At 38.5% G+C, this 24158-nt stretch overlaps 1 protein-coding gene across 1 annotated transcript in view; it reads right to left on the bottom strand.

The window, feature by feature from the left end:
• The window catches only part of LOC112943437 (bifunctional heparan sulfate N-deacetylase/N-sulfotransferase 3), a 51406-nt gene extending 32100 nt beyond the window's left edge, over positions 1-19306 (bottom strand). Inside the window, exons 1-3 of the mRNA XM_026034589.1 lie at positions 18194-19306; positions 2319-2406; positions 894-1048 (exon numbers count right to left, since the gene is read on the bottom strand). Coding sequence (XP_025890374.1) covers positions 894-1048; positions 2319-2406; positions 18194-19174 — 1224 coding nt within the window. The 5' untranslated portion in view covers positions 19175-19306. The remainder of the gene's footprint in view (positions 1-893; positions 1049-2318; positions 2407-18193) is intronic.
• Positions 19307-24158: the final 4852 nt, after the last annotated feature.

Below are 24158 nucleotides of genomic sequence, written 5' to 3'. Positions count from 1 at the left end.
GAGCACTGGCTAAAATGGAGTGGGGCGCTCTGTGTGCTTGGCTGGTTGGGGACAGGGGCAGAGCAAGGCCATATTCACGCTGAGATGCCCCTAAATTTTGCCAGTTGTTAGCAGCTCTGCAGTAGATTACAATTAGAGTTTAAAATTAGCATAATTAATTTTCTTCAAGAAAGTAGCATAACGCACTGTATGTGACATTTTTGGGTAGGTTTCACTGTACGGAATTAAGTGTCAAAGAATGAGTAAGCCTGTTTCCTTAATATCCTCAGACTTAAATATCTGTTCTTATTTTATTCTTACAGTCTCACTCATACATTTTTTCAAAGCTTTGCTGTGAATATATAGTTATTAAAGGCAATGTTTTCCAGAACTATTTTACATAAAGTCAATTTAAAGGGAATATATGAGGTGCTGTTAGGTAACACTGCAGAGAAAAATCTTTGAAAAAGTGGCAAATTTCATCAACTCCAACATCCAGTGTTTACACAGTCATTTGGAAGTTGTGATGCAATATTTATTCTTTCATAAAAAAAAAGTTTTATCAAATTCAAATAATCCAAGGGTTAGTTCAACAAAATTTCATCTAGAAAAATACTGAAGATTTTTAAACTATTTTGAAATATGTTCATTCTTTACTACAAAACATGTTTTTCATTTCAAAAGTGTTTATAAAACAACTTGAAAAAAGCTTTAAAAAAGCAGGAAATACAAACTGCACAGAAACAGAATTCTCATAGCACAAGGCAGAATGACTGAAAAATCACTTTCTCATTCATTTAATCTAAAAATATTCTGCAAACATTGATTTTTTTTCTTTTTTTTTTTTAAACAAAACAAATTATTGTCTCTGGATACCTATACTCAGAAAAAAAATGAAAAAAAAAATTACTCACTAAGGCAAATTTTTTGTTGAGGATCATCTGCTCCACCAGTGACGACTCATTGTGGAAGAGGTGAGGCTGCATGTGACTCCACATATGGGGAAACCACCAAAACTCATCTACTGACCTCAACAACAGGTCATCACCTTCATCTTCCTCCTCAATGCCTGAAAACAAAACAAAACCAAACAAACAAAAAAAAAATGAAGCAAAGCACTTTCATTCATTAGCTTGTTGCAAATGTCTGAATCTACAGGCAGGCAATCAGCAAAATAATTCTTGATAAAGCTTGACTGATTAAAATACTAAAGATTTTAAAGGTTTCCAAGTACATATTCCTTTCACTTAAGTGATTATAGCCACGTAAAAGACTGCCTCATGTGCATGGCACCCTGAATGTACGGAACAGCACTTTCCTCTCATTCTTGTGCTCTATTAGTAGCATTAGCAGCTAAAAGAGAGAATARGAGAAATTGCATACAAGACAGTTTAGTAAATAGGTAATTGCTAACTCTCTTTTGTTATTYCTCATCCAAATTCAATCCAAGCAAAGCTCCTCTCTTTTTGTTACCTGCAGATTATAGGAACATTCCTTCCYCAGCCTTTCCAAAATACCATGCATGATTTTTTCCCTTTGTTAATTTTTACCATTCTGAGTAYGACTTATTCAGCAGTTGTCAAAAACCTACGTTTCTGAAAATACTTAATGGCTGGCTGGAGCTCACTGGCTTATTGCTCAGACCTCAGCCCTGTCTTTTCAGGTACTTTTCTGTCTGTTCCTAATGATGTGGTGCCCCAGAAGAGACCCTGCAGCAATTTCTAACTGCTATGCTGATTTATTACTAGGAATTGCCCAGAGCGCAGTGTTAGAGCTGCACTGTTCTTCTAGGCCTCTCGCGCTACAGCTACACCAGTAAATAAGGCAGTGACAGGGTCTGCTCCCCGACCCTGAGCCAGCTGGGCTCTTCCAAGCTCACAAATTCCCCTCGCCAGCAAGAGAAGAGAGCTGCAGCCCGGCTGCTTATTGGCAAGAGCCCCTTGCTCATTCGGGACCTGTCTGGAAAGGGCAGGCTACCTGGGCCAAGAGCACTCCACTGCTCACGTAATTCCACAGCAGTGACAGTGCTCAGACCTGTGCCCCAGCTCTGCATAACCAGATAGAAGTATATTGTAGCCAACAAGAGAGAAGCAGGCTGAATATGTGGGAGCACCTTAGGGAAAGCAAGGGCCAGGGTCTAGCTGGCAGGGCAGATCCCAGCCAGAGCCTTGACAATTACCCTAGTCCTAGCTCATAGTCTTATAAAAGAAACTCTTCTCTACTCAGATCCATATCATTTTATTTAACAACATAAAGCTATATAACCTCCATCATTCCTACTTCATTCCTACTATAGCACAAAGAACACTAGCAAATGTTATTTTATTTTTTATTCTTACCTGTATGATAAAATTTCCCAGAAAATCCCAGGTTGAAAGTAAAATTCGTAATCTGAGCTCTCAAAAGATTCTGAGTGTCAAGCAGAGCCTGAAAGGAAAAAAAAAGAAGAAAAAAAAAAGAAAAAAGAAAAAAGAAAAAAAAAGAAAAAAAAAGAAAAAAACACACTATATAAAACTATATCTGTCACAGAAATGTAATTTAACAATATAAGTATGTTTTAAAGGTATACACATTTCCATGCGTTTTCTCTGTACAGTATCATCTCTTATACATGACAAGGAAGTCACACCATTTAAAGATTAAAGACAACACGAAAGCATCACCTTCATTGTAAAAATGRCCAGCTATTAAATAATGCTTTACTCCTTAAATCATGCTATATATAGGGAATCAAAGGCACATGCCAGGGAGACCCTTCACTGATTATTCGGTAAACCAGAGACACAGGCAGGAATGGAATAGAGCTTTCTTGTGTCCCAGACGAGGGTCCCATTCACTACACTGAACAGGATCTATTTATTAGGATTACATTGCTCCAGATCAGGTGCAAGCACATACAGAACATTTTATTCATGTTTAAAAATTTCTGGCCAAAAAAAAAGAAGCCTATTCTGTATTACAGAACTTAATCCTACCCTAAAATTGTGACTCATCTCTCAGACAGTTAGCATACTGGCTGTCAGCACAAATGCACTCAGACTAAATTAGTACAAACAAAAACGAGCATGTTGAAAGAAATGGGGAAATTATTATTCATCAGATACAGCTTCACTCTTCAATTTCAATATGCTCTTCTTGAGTTGCAACTCCCAAGATTTACAGATTACTTGAAGAGTGATCTCCCAAACTCTCACAGGGTTTCCCGGTGCACCGAGGGAAGCTCCAGTGTGAGCCGAACCTTTACAAGGAAAGGACAAAACACATGAAAAAGAACAAAAAGCTTCCTCTAGAATGACACTGAGCGTACATTCCTCCCAGCGGCCTGCCTTCAGCTGAGCCCTTGGTACTTGCTTATTTATGAGCACAACAGACTCTTGAGATTTGCAACGCTGTCCACTGCAGCTCGTGACCCCCGCTCCCAGGAGCAGGGAGCGCAGCAGGGCCACGAGTGGGACCACACTGTCCGGTCCTCTTTGCTCCACCTATGAAACAATGATCATTTTTCTCTTTTTGTTTTCTTAAGGTCCACATAGATCAGGAAGGGCATTACGTTCCTCCGCCACTATCTTGCCTCTCCTCTCGTTTTATGCAGCTATGCAGCTTTAGCAAAGAGAGCAATACGAGTTTTTGAGGGACAGTATTAGTAAAGCCAAGATTATCTTTCACTCTGAAAGGAAATCCTAAAAATGTCCTGCACACAATGTATTTTATAAAGAAATTGGTAAAACAAAACACAAGACGGAGATAACTGAAAACAAGCTTGAGACTTCTGAAGTGATACAGCAATAAAACCTCAACAGTGTAACAAGGACTTTTGCAGAGGTTATTAAAGATCACTGAGGAAACTTCCTATTGTGATGAAAGTTGGCAAACCTGCAACCTGTTTATTATTAAAATCTTCCTTGAGCTGGTGGAAACTGATGCATCAAAGGAATTTGTGTTTTTGTTGAGATAAATGTAGGAGGCAAATGAATTGGCAATACACTTGCCATATTAATGGGTTAGGTATTTGAATATCGGAGACCCTCAGTACAGCTTGACAGCAAGTTGACATCAAGGGCTACAAAGTTCTTTCTCTCTGAATTAAATTTAATAGGCACCACTAGAAGAAAAAGCCGTGCATTTAGAAAACTCTAAACAAAGTATGATTCTGAGGTGCTTGCATGGCAGGGAAGTAGATTCTTCAGAAACACAGCAAAAAGAAAATAGATTATTGGATTTTCCTGTGCTGCATGACTTTAAAGAAGGTTAAGGCCAAAAACTGCATCCACTCCGGTAAGAAATTCTGCAGCACAGGCTTTAGGATACAGGAAAACTTATGTCCCAAATGAACAGCGCAGTTTGACAAGACTCTAATTATTCCTATGATTTAAAATTTAATGTCAAATATACTTCCTTACAGCTATCTGCCAAAATAAAAAACTTTCTGGAGGACTACTGTTTGTAGCCTCTGGCTAGGTTATATTTATATTCTTTATGTTGTGTTTACCGCTATGAGGCATCAATCTTTGAACTGTAAAGATCTGTGTCTGCTTTTTGGGCTGAAGGTCTTAGCTCGTACCCTCCTATCAGCTTCCCAACTTATCAGCTCCAGTGTAGTCTGCRTGACGAAAAAATGGCATGAAAACACAGAAACTTTAAACCGCAGGGAAACACAACTTTGAAGGATACTTTCTGGTACTAGCACTCTGCAGCTCGACAGTTGAGAGAAGAGTCAGAATTCTAAAGGGCAAGAGGGAAAATCCCCGAAAGCCCATACATTTCTAATGATAATTCTATTTAAATTTTCTACTTTCATTTATTATATTTCGGCCAAATAGATGTGTGATAGTGATACATGTCCTATATCACTCAAATGAAACTTTTTTCGGTCATGAATAACATTAAACTCCAAAGAAAATCTAGACTTTATCTTCTAGGAAATGTTAAGAGAGATCCCTCCCTGCCCTCCCCCCTTTGTCTTTCAATAAAATCAACAGGCTGTTGTTCTGTGCTGTTGTTTGGAAGGGGACCGACTACAGCCCAAAGTGTCTGCTCACCTGTCCTGCCACTCTGCACAGCAGCGCATGCAGAGCCACTGGGAAGCAGTTCTTGGACAGACAAGCTAAGATAACATTTGAGTTGTCACGTCTATGATTATTTTCTGGGTGACTTGACATTTTACTYATCTTTCAGGTTCTAAAAACAAAATGTTAAAACTCATGAAAAATATATAGTAGCAGATGGCAGGGACTATTACTGTGAGTTTCTATCAGAGAGACAGAGAGAAACARGCAGGGGGAGGAAAAGCTTGAAAATTCATTTCTAAATACTACTTTATATGCTGAAGGTAGCCTGGTAATATTTTCTSTTTATTTTTGATTGTTTTATGAACAACCTTTCCAGCACTTGCATGGGATGTTGTATAAATATGCTAGCACTAAAATGATGTTTTATAAACTGTTCACTAAAATCTTCTTATGTTTATAAATAATTATTTAGTACAAGTTATATTTCCACTGATGCTGTAAGGAAAAGAAAYTGCTGGCCTAATCACCTTCATGTAGCTACAACCTTGCTTTTCAACCTTTCCTGACTCATATGCTAGGCTGAGGAAATACCTTTTGCTTGAAATCAAATGAGTATACATGACTTCCTTATGTCATAACCGACTGTATAATATAATCCCAGAAAAAGGCRCATCTATTTCATCTATTCCAAGAAATAGATGAGAAATTCCCTGACAATAAAAATAGACAGATCTTTCAATCCTTACACCTGACATATATATAATATCCTAATCTTTCATTCAATCCAGTTTACAGAGGAAAAAGTTTTATTTCATTTTTCTCATCTTACAGACAGGACAAACAGAGGCAGAGAGACGCCACAAGTTGTCAAAAGCTCTTGCTCAACAAAATCAGCAACAAGATCAAGCCAAGAAAAAAATCAGTTTAGCCAAACTTGCTTTCTACTCCCATAGCCAGGAAACTACTCTGCCTCCCTTGCTCGGATATCTTTTTCCATGATTTCACTTTATAGCTTCACTTTCTATAGTCACAGGGAAACCACAAATGCAAGCTTATTTCGGACAAACGATCTCTTCACCATCAACAAAATCTTCACCTCCAACCATTTTAGCTATAGAGATGATCAGATAAATAAATCATGAATATTTCATTCAGCTCTGCGTGAGCACAAAATATATCAACATGTTTATGAGTATTTTCCTTCCCAAAAGCAGCTCATAAACATAGCGACTTGAAAAGCAAACCTATTCAAAATGCTGTTAATTTTACTGGTGGTCACATGCTTTAACTAAATTGGCAACCAGATAGAYATAACCCCACAGGGCTGCAGTGTTAGTATTTTGAACTTCAAATCAGAATATGCTTTTATGTCAGTAACTAAAGGAATAAAGGTCAACTTCATAATTTTCAAAAAAAAAAAAATAAATCATTCCACCTGAGCTCTGTAATACTTCTTTTATTATTTCCTGTGCTTAACAATAATATCAAAGGACTCTCAAAGCAGGAATTACTTTGCTTCTGAAGAAAACTTTCAGCATTGTACTGTTTCTTTAATGAACACAAGCACTTTCTGAAAAGTTAAAAAAAAAAAAAGCAAAATGTGAAATCACATGAATAAGTACACTAACCCCCTTTACAGGAGCTCTCAGGAGAAGTAGCTTCAGTTCTCTGTAATATATTCCCTCTTTAGTTCAGGGAAAGAAAGGGAAAGAAGAAACAGAACTGAGAGCCACCACAACAGAACTAAAGGCATATTTTTTTTAATCCTGTGTGAGTAGAAAGGCACTGAGAAAAGGATCCTGCAAGTGCAGCTGGTAGGCYTGGTATATGTGCAGTCTTCTTCAAACTGCTCCTTTCTGCAATATCTCCTAAAGTCTGATGTTGCAAATTCACTTGCTTATAAGGAAAAAAWTAAAAAAAAAAWTAAAAAAACAACAACAGAGAGACGAATGAAAAGGAGAACTGAGGAACAGAACCTAATGTAATRTATATATGATCATACGGATGACTGAAGCATGCACCTACGATGTACACAATGTACACAGTGTACATGTACACAATCATGCCTTTTTATAGAGCAACGTACGTCTCTACATCTGCTAAATGATCACCATTGGAAATTGGAAATCTGCCGTGTGCAGTAGCCAGAGGTGACACGTGGCACGGTGTAGCAYAGAAAAGGGCTCAGGTGCCCAAGCTGCACCTGCTAGGTCAGGGTTTCTCGGAGCACTTCTGGGGTTTATGACCCAAAAAAAAAAAGACCAAGAAAGAAAGAGGGAGATGGGGCTTGGGGAAGGCAGCGCTGAGGGAGGTAGCAGCAGGACCCCAGCAGAGACACCAGGGCGGTTTTTGGCCAGGGGCTGGGAGCGCGAGCTGCTCCGGCAGGGAGCGCGGCCGCTCAGGAAGCTGGGAGCAAGGCTGGGGGATACCAGGGCGGCGGCAGGAACGTGGGGTGCTTGGAGGTAGCGCAAGGCRGTGTGACAAGAAGGAACAGAAGGCAGTGTCAGCGAGGCTCCATCCCACGTGGCGGGAGTTGTARTTTCAATAGACAGACTATTTCGCTTCTGAGGAAAAGTGTTTCCCTCATGATAAATTATGTATTTGTGGAACATCATTGAAATTCAATGTATATTCTTTCCGGAGTTCCAAGATTATCATTTTGACACCCATTACCATAAACATTTCCTATGCAAGAGAAGAATAGTTACTTGGCTAAGCTGGGTGTATCTGAAAAATACTCAGAATATCCTTGAGATAAAAGGAGGAGAAGGCTTCTATTTTCTTTGGCTGGGCATTCTCTTATCTGAGCTGACCCTACAGAGGAAGCAGGAGAAGAAAACTAATAAAATCTTCAGCTTTTTCAGCAAAGAGGTTAGCTGGCAGAGACCACAAATGATAAATGGATCCTAATCTGCTTGAGTGAAGAAAGTCTTGGTGGAACAAAAGTGTTCAAGATGACACAATCCAGCACAGATGGAAAACAACTGATGAGACAGGGACAGAAAGGCTAAACTACTGACAATAAATACTTTGAAGATGACATTGCATCAGATTCTGCATGAGCTGAAGATAACTATTTCTGCTACTTTGTGTAACAACTTTAAAACTTGTGGATGAACAAACAAACCCACAAACACTTCTCCAGATATAATAGCTTAAAAAAGCAGCATTTTTTTTAAATTAAGGATTTYGAAAAAAAAGCCAGTTCTTATTTAAAATGTAGCAGTTCCATACACCATCAGGATGCCTATTTATAAATGCCCGTGCAACATTTTGGCAGAATTTAAAACCGAAAATATATATCCAAAAATTATTTGGTGCAGGAATTACGTGCTTGGTGTCAGTTACTTGGAATTGGTTGTGGTTTACCAACAGTCAGATGTGACCTGCAATTGTGTTTTTAAATTATCCAAGTAGACAGGCCTGAAGCCCAGTTCTTCAGCATGCAAGATATGCAACCTCCTCCTTGCMCACCCTCGACTGCTTGGGAGTAACCTGGACTATTTGCCAGAGCCATTCACTCAAGTATCTTAGTGGACTTCCTATATGACAGGAACATTAAGACACAGGATAGCTAAGCAAGCCAGCAGTTGTTGTCTCATTTTAGTTCACTGAGCATCCCTAGCTCGGTACCTCACCCCCTCTTATGAAGTGTTGAGGATGTGAATGTTCATGCTGAGATCTTCACTGAGGCCCAAATCTGTGTGTCTCAGTTTTTCAGTGTCCAGTATAAGACACAGTGGACCCAATTTCAGAAAACTTGCTAGGACCATCAGTTTATGTGCACAGTAAGTGTCCCACAGTAAGTGGGATGACAAGAACTTCAGAATAGCAGCAACAGCTATCGGAGTTTGAGGTCCTCTAAAGGATACCAAGTACGCACTAAGGATCCACTTCGGGAAATGTTGTCTCAAATATTTGCTTCAGAGGTTTGTCATTAGAACACACTGATTTAGTGGTATAGGAAGTTCTGGAGGTGTTTATTTATTTATTTTATAATGTAAAATAATGGTTTTCATGATTCTCCAATTATGCATTTTCAAGTAATTAGCTTCTTTCATCTTACCTGAATCATTTGTGCAACCAAGAGACTTAAGAAATAGTTTTGACTTTGCAGCTTCTCACTTCTTGAAGGTTGAGATAGCAGGTAATGGGAATAAGCTAATTATGGCAAGGTAAGTTGAAGGTTTTAAATACTTCGTGCCGATTGTATTTAATAAAGGAATTCAATTAGCATGCTGTTTTCAGGGTTCTATATGGAATTCTGCATCATTAGCTCTTGATTAAACTGTACTTTGACGGAAGAGGTGCCTATTACTACACTACTAAATGATCTCATTATTCTGCAGTTAACAGAAATAAAGTCCTGTATTCCTTTTAATTAAGGGTCAAAAAAACCCAGGCCAATTAACGCAGAACTAATAAACATCCTACTGGTGCACACGGTAATTTTGCCCTGGATTTTTGTCAGATGGGATTCAATACAGAGCCTTGATTTGTGTGTTTTTGTCTAACACTTCCTCTGCTTACAAAACAGTAGTAAGTATAAATAGGTAAATAACAGTAGTAAGTATAAATAGGTAAATTCTCACAATATAACAGAAGTAAAAAAAAAAAAAAAAAAAAAAGGACCAAACCAAATTAAACCTCTGAAATGCATTCAAAATCTCCATGTACTTGGGCTACTGCCCAAGCAAGACAGTCCCCACCGCAGAGGGTAGTCATGAGCTTCCACTGCAGCCAAGTCCACGCTCCCCAGCCGGCACATGCCGCTGCCTGGCAAACGAACCAGGAGACGGGAGAGCCTTATAGAGCATATTAAGGTTTCAACATATATTGCTTCACATTTCACTCTATAAATTTTAAAAAGGCACTCTCTGCTCTCATGGCCACATGGATCCACCCAGACAGAGCCAGACTTAGATTATATTGACAATACTGAAAGCATAATGTGCAGGGTCACATGCATTTTCATCRCTTCTATGGAAATATTCACATACATTCTTAATGTTTCTGAGAAGAGAGAGGAAATAGGATACTCAGAGAACTTTTATATGGCTTTGAACCAAGAATGACTAATGGAGGTTGGCATTCTGGGTGCACAAAAGCATTTGGTGTGGATTTCTTTGTAAGTGAAGCCTTATGCTCAAATGTAAAGAGATCCCTACATAATAAATAAGGTCAAGTGGAAAGCAGAAAGCTTATAGAAAGTGTTCAGTTAGCCCACCTGATCCCAGGGGACCGTAAATGCTTAAGTTTGAAATAACATAGCTCTTAAACCACATAATTCCATTAAGAGCAAGAATGAAAACACAGTTCATTTGGCCTACGAGTATGAAAATACTCACTGCTACAGAGAAATAATGGAAATGTAAAAAATGAAGRGAATTTTCTGTAATTTGCTAGACACACACACACATATTTCTATGTAGGAGACTGTGTATGCATACTGCACGTGTACTTACTTGGAAAAACATCAGTCAATTCACAGAGGCAATGATTTTCTTATTTGGGTTCTTTGAAGAAGCGTGATATTTACAAAAGCTATAAAGTTTTGCTAACACCTATTTTTCTCCTTGTATAATCATTAAACTGTAAAACATGGGTTTTACATAGGTAAGCAAAGAAACGGTCACTTTTCAGGGGCATGGAGAAGCAGTGCAGCATTTTCCCCTTGCCCCCTTAGACACAGAGTAGCTTAACCTTTGGAGGAGAAAATAAGGGGACCGAAACAACCTTCTGGGAGGAATGCTAATGAGCGTCCTGAATGGCAGCAYATCACTATGCAGGGAGCAGAGCCCTCCTGCTGTATGTCACGGGTGACAAGGCGCACAGCATTCACCTTCATCTGGTTATAAAAGGGGAGTCGTAATTCTTTTCTCTATTACTTCCAGATGTCAGCTGCTGGAATCACAACACATTACTTAAATGGAAGCAGCACATCAGTGGAAACACGCATACGTATTTGAAGAAAGGCAATGCAAATAATCAGCTACTTTCTCTTCATCTCTGATACTTTAGGCATTAGGAGCAAAAACTTTAGAAAGCAGTGCCTATAGAGAGCACATGAGAACCGTCTATGATGTGAGAAAAGCTTCACTGAGCAAGCTGGAATAGTCAAGTGACTGTGATCAGAAAAGTGAGGAGTTAAGGTAAGTTCATTCTTTCGAAGAAGGGTCCTCTATCCTCTGCACCCAACCAYTGGAAATTATTTCTTTGCAGAAAAGGAACTTATTTTGCCTCAGTTCACCTTTTGAAAAGTGTCACAAAAATATTCTAATGAATTCATATGTGTTTATTTCAAACACACACTGTGTATCCACACATTCTGAGTCTCTACCAGCCAGACCCTGAGATGATTTTATCTGCTTTTTATTTATTACAGACATATCTAGGCAAGTTGTTCAGATGCTGTTCATGAAGCAGACCAAGCAGAAAACCAGGCCCAGCAATATATCACCAGCTGGCAGTCACTAGCTATGAATGAAGCACCACGAGGCAGTGCTGCTCTCCTGACCCAGCCCCTTGCGCGAGGCACCCCTTTGTGAGCAGCTGAATGCAACCAGCTTCTGTAGGACTCCCTTAGACAGGAAAATATCTGGCCTCTTTAGGCCTACATTTCTAAACAGGCAGGAGAAAGATGCACAGGATACTGTTCTCCTTAACAGTAAAATAGGACTAGAGGAAATGGCCACAAGTTGAGGCACCAAAAGTTTCACAGGAACTTAAGGAAACACTTCTTGACTGTGAGGGTGACAGAGCCCTGCAACAGGCTGCCCACAGAGGTTGTGGAGTCTCCTTCTTTGGAGATCTTTAAAACCCGCTTGGACGCAGCCCTYTGCCATGTGCTCTAGGTGACCCTGCGTGAGCAGGGGGGTTGGACTAGGTGACCTCTGAGGTCCCTTCCAACCTTAAGCATTCTRTGATTCTATGAAAACTTCTATTGCTTTGCTGTAAGGCAACAGTATGCAAGTCCCTGGAGTTGTTAAATCCAGGATCTGATGTCTCTCACACRTTCAATSGGACTAAGTGCTACTACATCCAACTGCTTTAGTTTGCTAAAACAAACAAACAAAAGCAAGATAGGACTTCTAACAGATACACATTTCCTTCTGAGAGTCCTGCTCGTGGAGGTAGGCTGTATGTTGCATATGAAGGAAAAAAGGAAGCACATCACCAGCTCCACATTAGATCCTCAGTAAGATCTTTGCTGGTCACCAACACACTGTGTGCACTTCAGGCCTTCCCTGATGCCTTCTAATGCCTATATGCATATTAACATAAAGCAGGGAACAGAGACATTCAAACTCCAATGGAGAAAGGTGATCTTTTCTTCTTCCTGTCAGTCCACTGAGATATAACTTTAGAAACCAGCTATTACTAGGCATAGGTCTTCACACTGARCACAATGGATAACCTAGATAAGTAATCTTAGTGTGAAACTTGTTGCCCCAGGCTCAGCTGCAGCTAACTCTGCAAAAGGGCAGAAGGGGAGGAGGAAGCAGGTACAGAATTCCCTAGAGCTACCTTGGTAATCCTAGAAGCATCGCACGTGGCACATCCCAGGCCCTCTGTGCCCGCTCACAGCCACCCTCTTCTGCTCAAGGATTTTTATACAACTTTCTGTTCAAACATCCAGAGGCTCCTTTTCAACACAAAAGCCYGGCTGTATCGAGGGGCAGTAATATGAATCTTACTACATTAACATTCACAGAAGTTTAGTACATAAAACAAGGTGTTTTGTATAGTGAATGTTAACAAACCTGACTAGTGAAGTGTTCTACTCCCTGGTAGCAGTCCATAAAATGTATAAAGGTCAGTGTAATTGAATAGACTCTGGTAGYTGTGTAACCGGCATGTTCAGGGACACACCACTTCTTTCCTARTAACTATGTGATAATATAGTAAAGAAACAATTAACTTACATATATTCTCTTCTGTGAATAGTTAAGGAACTAACCTGCTGTGTTGACAGTCCAGTTCATTCCTACGCAAGAGTAACTGAAAAGAAATGTCACTATATTTTTAAAATTCATACACAGGTGGTGTGTTTTAGCATGTGAAGTTCTGATTTCTTGCCACTGGAAGTCTATGCTGCTACATTCTGTACTGATTTCTTCCTGTTCTACAGGCTGAAAGACACTTATATTACTACAGCTGTTTTAAATTCACTAAGCTACATGGACTAATGCGGACAAATTTGTACAGGGAGCAAACAATTAGCTCTTAGGGGAGAAATTTCTGTTCTATTAACTAAAAGATAAAAGGCCACCAATGTGCTGAGGCAATAACCTAACAATGATGGCACTGGCTCTGGGACATGGAATAAAACCTCTCCGAACAAACACAGACACATGCATTGATCTTAGTCACTCCAAGTATTTGTTTCTGTTGCTCATAAAATACATCCTCTTAAGGTGCAATTCACTTAATTAGCGTCTGCCTAGAGATGAGCCATTTGTGGCTTTTTATCTATGCTGACTAGTATGGAAAGCTGGTTGGCTAGTTCTGATACGGATGTCTACGTTATAAACCTCAGTATCTAGGCAAGAAAAATTTTGCAAAGACAGACTACGTAAGTGACGGAGACTAAAATGCTCTGAATTTGTTCTTTTTGGTTAAATCCTCCGCATCACCAGAACGYTGTTTAGAATAGATACTATGCAAGCAGATCACTAAAGAATATAATTCTCATTAGCCAATTCCTCAATGACTCTAACGCTGAAAGTCTCTGTAGATTCAAGCTCGTATTGGTTTTTTTTTTCATTTTAGTGCRGATTTACTAATGGGTCCATTACCTAAGTGCTCACAGAAAAAAAAATATGTATAATATACGTATACCTCCCAATAATCGATATGTTTAACAGGAAATSACAATATACATATGTGTATTAACATATGTATATTTACAAATACATTACAAAATTTCCCCCAAAGAAGCAAACGCCCCTCATAACATCGTCATGTGTAAGGATAGTCATATTTATTTCTTGTTTACTCTGAGTATATCCAATAACAAATTCAAGATGCCTATTCACACCAAAACTCTCGTCAAACAACAGGCTGACCACTGTTCCTTAACTGACCAAATGCAGAAATTACTTGTGTAGAGAAAGATTAGATTTATATGAAGCATGTGAAAAGACCACAGGGAAATAAGTACGCTTTTCCCATCCTAACTTCAATTCCAAGTTCCTCTTTTGAAAAGCACGTAAAGGACAGGCAAAAACAGAAGGGATCACCCAGCTATCAACTTGAGAAAAATATTTCATAATGCCCTAATTTTTCATTTTGAAAATGKGATCATTTTCAAGGAAATACACAAAGTGCATGTATGGAGGAAATGAAAAATAAAGCAGACCAACTTAATGCCTATTGCTCTCCCCGCGCTCTTAGAGAAGGAGCTGTCAATGAAAAAAAAATTCTACTTTAATTTTCCCCTATTATCAGATTTTTTTTTCTGGGAAAATCTCAGTGCTTTATAGTGTGAAAAATTTCATAATGAGTATGTGTAACAATAAAGATTATGATATTAAATTAAAAGTGTCAAGTGGGACAATCATGGTCTATTAAGATAAACTTACTCTGTGGATATCTAGATAGATTTTCCCTGTATATCCATTTCAATGAATTATTTGCACTGCACAGGCTCTTAGTCTTCTAAAGGAAACAAAGAAAAATATAACATTGTCACAGCATAATGGTCTCTGCTGCTAGACAAATATTAAAAAAGTCATTGAAAATGAATTCTGAGACGACATTATCAAGTTTATTTTCAAAGTGGGAGGCAATTAGACTATGACAATGTTCCATTCCATTATTTCTATTATGCCAGCCACAGACAAAGCAAATAAATGGAGATGGATGGCTACTGTTGATGCACACTGACAGCTACTCAGTTTGCCTTATGGAACAAAATCATTATATTGACTGTCCTTATATAAAAACTGGGCTAATTTGATAACAGGCAGGTATTGTTTCATGATTTTTTTGCTTGTTTATTCCTTTTTTTGGCTTCTGTTTTTAAGTGATGAAGTTATGGTGGGACTGGTAGAAAGTCTGCTGTTTAGTAAAATGGCTTGTGTGTTACTTTTACAGGATTTTTATGTTGGTAAACAATGTTAAGAGACTTTCAGAAGAACTCTTTATTCACATATTCTTGACATTCTGGATACTCAAGCTAAAGTACCACTTTGCCTAATTTTCAAACGAGCAGAAGACCCTCATTTTARAGAGGTTACTTTGACTTAACCTCTCCTGAGGTAAGAAATAATACTGATAAAAAATTACCACTTAACCTTATGATAGCAATTTTCAGAAGTGCTCAGTTCCAATTCACCATCTTTAAAGAATAGGGCAATTTAGTCCAACATCCATCTATTAACTGTTATTCTGGCCACTTAGGAAGTCTCATTTCTGAAGAATATATTCCCTTGAAAACCTAACCTTATATGCAACTGCAATGTAACAAATATTCTGTGCTGCTTCAGTGCTGCAGGAGCTCTTTTTCTACGAGGACTCTCTTCTTTAACATGCAAAAAGAAGTTAACAGTACAGTCAATTTTCTTAACTTGCTAACCAAACTCATGCCTAAACCTTAGGAGCTTAATAAACTAGTCCTTGTAAACTGAACTTTCATTGATTACAAYAGGTGACAGATTCAGAGGATCTAGAACAAATATTGTCTGCCTTAGTGAAACTCAATAACTGATAGCAAAAATAATTACTTGTTATGTATTAACTCTGCATTTTCTAAATTCTGTGCCATGCACACTATTGAGCAGGACCAACCAGGTTCTCTAACATGGAAGCTTTATGAAGTGCTTTAGATTATTTGTCACTAATGGAGAGAATGTAAAAACATCCATCTTACTCTTACTAGATCTAGTCTTACTAGATGTGAATATATCCAGAAAAATATTAAATGAGACATGTCAAACAACACTGAAATTCAAAAAAGGATTAGAACTAATTCTATGTTGCTAGAAATTAAAAATGTAAGTTTAGTAGAAACAAGCTAATCATGAGTACTACAATTATACCAAGTCTCCATTAAGGAATCTATTTTCCCACTATTGCACACAGTTCTATGTCATAGTCAACACAGCAGAACTCGGTGAAACACTCCTGTCTAATAGGATGTCATTTATGTGCAAATATAGTTTACAATAACAGATTTTCAACTACTGCAAATTGATTTTATKTCATTTCTTCCACATGTCATTGCACCACAGAGGATAACTTCTTTGCTATTAATAATCACAAAGATGCATTGCATCTGACAATCCTAACAATATGCTTAATAGAACATTTTAGCTTTAAGTCTGAAGGGAACACTTCTTTCGATTCCACTGTTTTGGAACGTCGTACTATATAAATGATCATGTACATTAGTCCTAYTTAAAAGTTATTCCCCCTTTGATATTATTTATACTTTATTTGACAGGTTTATTTTGGGGTGTTAGCACTCTGACATACTGCAAATTAATCTCCCAAAACAAAACAGTTCATCCTTTTGGATCTGCTTCGACCTAATTTCTCTCATTTGTTTCCTGTTTCTGGTAAGTAATTCTGGCAATTAATCACTCTAGCTAAACCTAAAGTGACATCTTTAGGTGTCATGAAAAAATAAATGAGAAACATAGTATTTCAAATTGCTACTGTTCAACATATAGGAAGACATATGCCGGCTTTATTCCATATATTTTGTTAATAGAATCTGCCTCTTCTTCAAAACAACATTGATGGAGATCTCCCCTGCAATTTGATTATACACCTAGGAAATTCTCAAAACACCTCCTCACTTACCCAACTGAAATGTTCTCAATTCAGTTCATCATGTTCTACACATAGATTACATTTACTGATTCCTATTTTTTTCCACCTCTCCCACGTAATTCTTTTGCATGAAGATAACACTTCTCTAGGAGGTACATCTAATTTATAATTGCATGTGCAGAGAATATTTTGAAAAATACTGTACATAAATCATTGTAGTTTTAAAACAAATCAAAGCAGAATTCCAAGTTCAAACTTGTAATGAAGCAATATAGGCAGTCAAATTCATTAGTCCTTTAAGAAGCCTATTTAAAATTGAACAGAACTGACTGACAATCGCATGCGGAGTTATCCTCGTCTCTTGTTYCCCCTCTAAATTCTTCTTTCCACCATCAAAGTTCTAACAACAATCCCCTTTATTTGCAGCATAAACATGGTACTAATTAGTTTCCTATAGATTTTTAGCTTCTAGAGCAAATATTTCAATTTTGCAATGAGTTCTCTAACTTCACTTGAACAGCAGAGTTCAGGGGGAGGAAGAAAGGACATTCAGAAACCTGCAACGTGAACTGCTTTAAAACTTAAGGAAATTGTTGAGTCATTCAGTTACAGAACAAGTTTTTAAGACCTATATTAAAAACAGCTGCAAGCAAGAGCCAGAAAATAGAGATAAGGAAGGTGGAATGCTGCAACTTAGTCCTGACATTTGAAAAATATTTCAAGCAGCTAACAGTCCAATCTGTTCTTCAAAATTTATACATTGGCATTTATTATCAGCCCATCACATTCACCTTCTGCTTATAAGACCAAGCACCATGCACATTACATACTAATAGTGCTTGGTCTAGTTCTGCAGTCCTGCGCTGTGTTCAAACTCCACTGAAGTATCTGCTTACAGGGTACTACGGAATTAAACTCTGCAATTTTCTAGCTGCCTAAAATTGTGGAAGGTCTAAAAGGAAACACGTCATTCCTAGTCCCTTTCTTTTACACTTAATTATCAACTACTACTCTTTAAGTCCCTTCTGGGTAACCATTTCCCATATAAAGTAAGGGAAACCTACTACAAAGGTGCCCACCCTCTGGTTTACGGAGGTTTACTTCAGCAGGGACTCATATACCATGTCAGGCAAAACCAGGGACATTAGCCAGTGAGGTTTTATTACCCTGCATGCTTTCCTAGCAGACGTATAAGCAATGTCACGTGGACTCCATCCAACCTGCAGGCTCAAGTAGCTATCACACTTGGACCAAGCACAACTCAAAGTCTGACACTGGCTTCTCTCTCAAGGAGGAAACAGTTCGCCTTGTTCCTGGCTTATYGGCATCCTTGGTGAATTCCACCCTTAATAACTGTTCACTTTGCAAATTAGATTTTAAAACTCACACTTCGCTGCAATGCCCATTAGTTTCTGAACATACTTTACCTGGACATCATTGGCGTTCATCCTTGTTCCCTCCTTTCCAACGAAGATGTCATCTATGTCAACCAGCAGGTACCTATCCAAGGATAGCCTGAGTTTCTTTCCAGACAGGAAAGAGATGGCATCTATAAAAATCAGCTTGTGCAGCCAAAAATTCAAGTTATTGCCAAAGAGGACTCGCTGAATCCCATCGTGGAGCCCCAGGTCATGAATTACGGTGGCATGGAGGATACTTTTAGTGGTAGGTGGTGACAGGTTTTCTGATGTCTTTACTTTTGCAAATATCACTGGTTGATAAGCTGTATGATTAATCTGGAAAACTGCCCAGTCATTTCCAAGCAAAGGACCTTTATCAAGTTTAGAGGATTTCGTCACATGGAGCAATGGAGAATGAGGGTTAATGCAACAGTCCTTAATACCCAGATTGCTGTGGACAAGGAAAGGAAAGCCCTTCAACTGAAAGCTCTGCAAGTTGTTCTCACTGCCTTTGTGGAATCCAATAACACCTACACCATATTCTATGCAGTACTTATCTAGAAGGCCTCTGTTCCAAGAGTCCATATTTACATACTTTAGAATATTTTCATATACTATGAGAGCATATTTGCCTTTATTTTTGTCTATAAGCACTGGGAGATCACCTTTTCCAGGTGCAATCTCAATATGATATTCAAATCTGCTGGATTCTAAAATAGTTATTATATCTTGGCCTAATGCTGAATACTGACTTTCCACAAACACGAGCACTACAAGATCAGTCCTCAGGGGATCAATAGGCTTCATGGTTTTCATCTCCATCAGCTTGTATGGCAATAGTTGAAGATCACCACATTCCATGTCTGAAGCAATTTCAGGAAGTTCATTTTCTTGTTTGTAGCCATTATACAAGTAATATGCAGAAATAACAATGCTCACCATACAAAAAGTGGCCAGCAAAATAACTGTTCTTTGAAAATGTCTGTGAAGTTTCATGATAAAACTCATGTTGTTTACTTGCCTTAGATTGTTCTCAACAGCAGCATTAAAAACAAACAGATTCTCAACAGCTTGTTCCAGTCCTCTTAAATATTTATGTCACCATTGCAGCGCATACATCTATCTTCCACAAGCTTTACAGAAGATATAACCTAGAAGAAAAGAAAATCTGAGTTAATCCTTACATCACACTTGTGAAGTATTTCCACACATAATCTAATTGACAGGAGACAAATCACTGCTAAGCAGAGGTTTGGAAATGGGCAGCTCAAAACTTCAGTTATTTTTTTTCAGGTTTTGCATCATCCTGTTCCTCATTAGTTTTTATCATTTCTTTATTTTGTAAAGCACCTTTTTATAAAGCAGTTGTCATGCCGCATGTCATGACGACAAGCACTGAAGCTCAATACCTTTGCACAAGTACGAAAGATGCAGTTGCAGCAACCTCTGCTTTGATCATCACAAAAACCAAGGCTAAGGCTTCAAGACCTAATGTCTGAAGCCTAAGTCTTCAGCAAAGAATGGCTGACAACATTGACAGAGGTGTTTGAGAGCAWCATTTCAGAAGGGCTGCAACTCAAGGGCTGCTAATGGAAGCAGCAGCACTCGGAGCATCTCCAGCAAGAACATTCTAATCCATTCCACAGGGCAGCAAACCTGCAGCCAGCCAGAGAGGTGCCTTCTCTACAAGAAAGGCAATGTTGTTTTCTCCTTCACTCCCTACATTGCYGGCACCTTCCAGGAGCTATGCAATGCTCTGGAAAGGATGGACATGCTACGACAGATGCAAAGTTTTGCCTTGAGAAATGAGGAATTCTCCAAGAGCCGGCAGGACCCGTGGGCAGACTTGGCATTCTCAACACAGAGAAAGGAATGAAAGGAATGGAATAGAGTGCACATTTAAATGAACATTCTCTCTATTCATCTTAAGGTAACACTACAACTTTTTGTTTATTTAAGGATTGTTTTGCAAGTTCAGAGCTCAAAATATACATAATATATATGTAAAGAACAWACACTTACTAATACTGAACTAATTTTAAAGTCTTGGCAATCTTGGCAATGTAGTGGGGTTTTTTGTTTTGCTTTTGTTTTTAAGGTCGTCACTCTTTATCACAACTTTAGATATGGTTTTAGGAAATATGGTACTTGCCCAGTATCATTTCCAACCATAAAAACATACAAAAGACATAATTTAGAACATACCAATATTGGKTAAGCCACTGGAAGCAGCATTTCAAAACAGAACAGTGCCTGTGAAGTCTTAGGCTCATGACAAAAGAACAAAATAATTTACAAAAGAATAAAGAAGCTATGAAAGCTTGAAACGTAATACCAATAAAAAAAATCCAAATATAAGGGAAAATCTTAAACACAGCCAACAAGTCTGAGAACTGTTCACAAGAGTTCAAGTCTGTTAGTATTGTTTCAGTTTACCATGTGAAAAAGCTATGAAAAGACCCTTAGCTAATACAAGCCATCTTGACTCATGAATTTCAATGGGATTGTGTCAATGTACACGAATGAAGGGTACAGCCCCAGCTGTACCTCAGAACACTTGGAAATACTTAACAAAGATTGCTACACATTACACTGATATAAATTCCCATAATGGTGACATACCATACATTTCCCATAATGGAGAAATACTATACAAATTATTTTGTAAGTAAAACCTCTCTCAATCTGAAGCAATAAAAGCTGCTTCATTGTTCTTTATCTAGAACTCTTTTATTTTAGAAAATTCTTCATTTGAATTCTTACAGAATTTTGTATTTTATATTCTGAAAATTCAGACGCTACCTTTTACCTATGTTATTCCAAATATGTGGTATCAAAATGCTCTCCTACGTTGAAAACAGGTAATAAAAATATTCTTTGTCCTTCCAACTTCACATATGTTTGAATTTTGCTTCTACTTGTGGGCTCACAGCATGGCAAGATCCCGCTAAGATGAAGCTGAGTCATGGAAACCAGTTTTGTATTTTGCTCTGAATGCAGCAAGGCTCAATATCATTCTTACTCACTGTAGTAGAAGCGATGTCTGTAGCCCATACCCATGTCTCAAAGATCACCTGTCTTGCATAGGATATAGGGGATAGGTGTCATCTATAAATATTTTCCCTCCTCACTGACAAGCTACAACTGATAAAAGAATAAATATCATCAAAAGCTGAACTCCCTCATACGCAGTCTGGTGAATTTCTGCCATTTGCAGCTTTTCTTTAGCTCGTTGTTTCATTGCAAAGTATAAATGACCAAATCTTTGGCTTCTATAGATCATTTTAGCACAATGACACTAATGGGAATACTTGAGCAAGACAGCACTGATTAGAGATTTGGTCTATTAATGAGAAAAAGTGAATAAATGGAACAGGAAAACAAAAATCTTGATTTTGGAGTTAATGGCAATAAAACTACTATAATAACTAAATATCTATGCGACTTGCAGAGAAGTTTTTGCCCCTAAGCCTCGAGCCAGTCCCTGAACTCAGATTCATATGAGGGTGCTGACAGTCTGTGCTGGGTGCACGTCAGGGCAACACGGCACACCCTGTGCCCTCACGGGTGCAGTTTTGCACTAAGACTTKCATGGTGCACAAGGCTCAAATGCACACTCATTTTCCATAGCTGGCTTTTAYATGTAGCACAAACACGCCATTTTCGAAGCTCAGTAGCTGAAATGTGTTTCTGACCATTTAGATTTGTATTTTCTGGAACCAAAACAAAACAAAATGATACCAATTCCACATTCACCTCAACATACTACAAAGAAAACTGAGTCACRTAAGAAATTGAGCACTCACCTATAGACAGATAGATAAATTTGGTTTAATTTTTGCCTCAGTCATGCACAAGGGCTGCTTAATACTGTGACCACTGTGTAGGAACAATAAAGTTGTGGCATACTCATTCCCTACAGAATCTTTCTCATGAAAATACTTTTGTCAAGATCAGACAAAAACTGTGCAAATKTGGGACTTATTACTTACCAGTATTACTCAGTTATATTACATTTATGCAATTAGATATAACTGAACATGATTTTAATTCTATTTTAGTACTGTTGTAGTAATACCTTACTGTTGTTGTCCAGTTTTCTTCTTTTCCAAACTGCCCACTAATAATAGCAACATACTTCTCACATRTAAAGTGAAGAACAAGTTTTAAGGGAAAAATAGACAAGAAATATACTCCTTGGCTTGTCATATGGGTATTTAAATATACAGTGATTATCATGATATCTAATTGCTTTGAACATAAAGCCTTTTTTGGCCAGCTATCATGAAACACTGCCTTAAAGGAAGGACCCTGAAGCTGTTACATTGGTGTTACTAAACTGTAAATCTATGAATGACACCGCAGAAGGCAGCAAAGTTCACTTGAGAACAAGCAATCCAGGACAGGTAGCAATGCTCAGATTTTTAAATCAATTATGAAATATATAAAACTGGTCTTCAAATATTTAGTATCTCTTTACAACATTGGTCTGCTAACTAAATTATCGAAGTAGTGATCACTCAGATTAACAAATCCAAGCAAAAAGAGGAGATCTCATGTTAGGAAGATGTTTTTAACTTGTAGAAATAGTGATAATAGACATAAACTGTCAAGGGAAGCTACTGAGACCCTTTGGTATCATAAAACTAACCCTGCAATGTTGTATAAGGACTTATATTTTCTCTCCTTAAAAAAAAAAAAAAAAAAGAAAAAAGAAGGGAAAAAAAAAAAGGCTTAAGCAGAGCAAAAATTTTGGTAGACATTACATGCTTTTCTAAGTCTTTAGGCAAGCAGTTTTCAGTTTCTATCATATCTCTGTTGTCCTCAGCTCCACATCGTACTACTTTACATATCAATAGACAACTTATAGAAATAAAATAATGCATCAGAATTTGTTATTAAAAGATATTTGTATTATGATGCTTATTTGTATTATGATGCTTACACATACTTCTTTTTAAAGAAGGCTTGGCTTGGAAAGTTTATTAAATATAGTAAAGAAGTTGGGTTTGTTTTCAGATTACTACTTTACCTTTCTACCGCACTTGCTAACAACAAAAAAAAAACCTTAAAACACCACACATCTCATACATTTTTTTCTGAGACAAAGCCTACTARCACTATCCTGCACTTGCAGGAACACAAATAGACGCAGCACAGCCGACTTGCCCAAGGCGACAAGGCAACGCGTGGCACGTTCCCTGGCTGCAGCCTTGCCTGAGCCTCCGCTCTCCCGCAGCTGCCAAGYACACCCCGGCGCAAAGGCCGAAGCGCCAGAGCCCCTGCTCACGGAATGGAGCCGTGATGCGGACAGGGAAAGAGACCCCGTTTTTCTGTCACTTGTCATTTTATTGAAAAAAAAAAAAAAAAGCAATTATGTAGCATGCCAAGTAGTAAATTAAATCACAAAAAAACTTCTCTCTCATTTCCCAAACGATGTACGTGAGGGCTGAAGCAAACATTAACACATGCCGATTGCTACATGGGGTTTAGAGAATTCAATTAGCTAGTAACACCTGAAGTTATTAATAATTACTGTACCGTTATAATTGATTTTGTTCCCTCACTCAACAAACCGATGTCCAAAAACACTAGAGGGCAACAGTGTCGCACATGAGGATTTAAAAAAAAAAAAAAAAAAAAAAAAAGGAAGGGTTGATTTGGGTACCGCTCCAGACATACAGATGCTAACTGAGCTAATAAAGGAGAGAGGAAAAAAAATACCAAAAAAAAGAAAAAAAAAAAAATAGAATCGCGCAACTCCGCGCTGGGGCTGTGCCCGGGGGCAGCGGCGCCAACGGCCGCTAACGGCCGGCCGCTCCGGCCAACGGCCGCCGGGCGCGGGGGGAGCGRGCAGCGCTCGCGCCCTCCCGAGCCGCTCGGGAACTTCTGTCCGCGCCTCCCGCGGCCAGACTTGGGAGTTTCCCCGCCGCGGAGCGGGCGAGGCGCGGCCGAGCCGCCCCGCGCCCCGACCGTTACCTGCGCCCGCGCT

Source organism: Nothoprocta perdicaria, unplaced genomic scaffold, assembly GCF_003342845.1.
Source record: "Nothoprocta perdicaria isolate Ctin4 unplaced genomic scaffold, notPer1 scaffold_149, whole genome shotgun sequence".
Lineage (NCBI taxonomy): Eukaryota > Metazoa > Chordata > Aves > Tinamiformes > Tinamidae > Nothoprocta > Nothoprocta perdicaria.
Note: the sequence above shows the minus strand (reverse complement) of the source record. Positions and strands in the feature narration are given on the sequence as shown.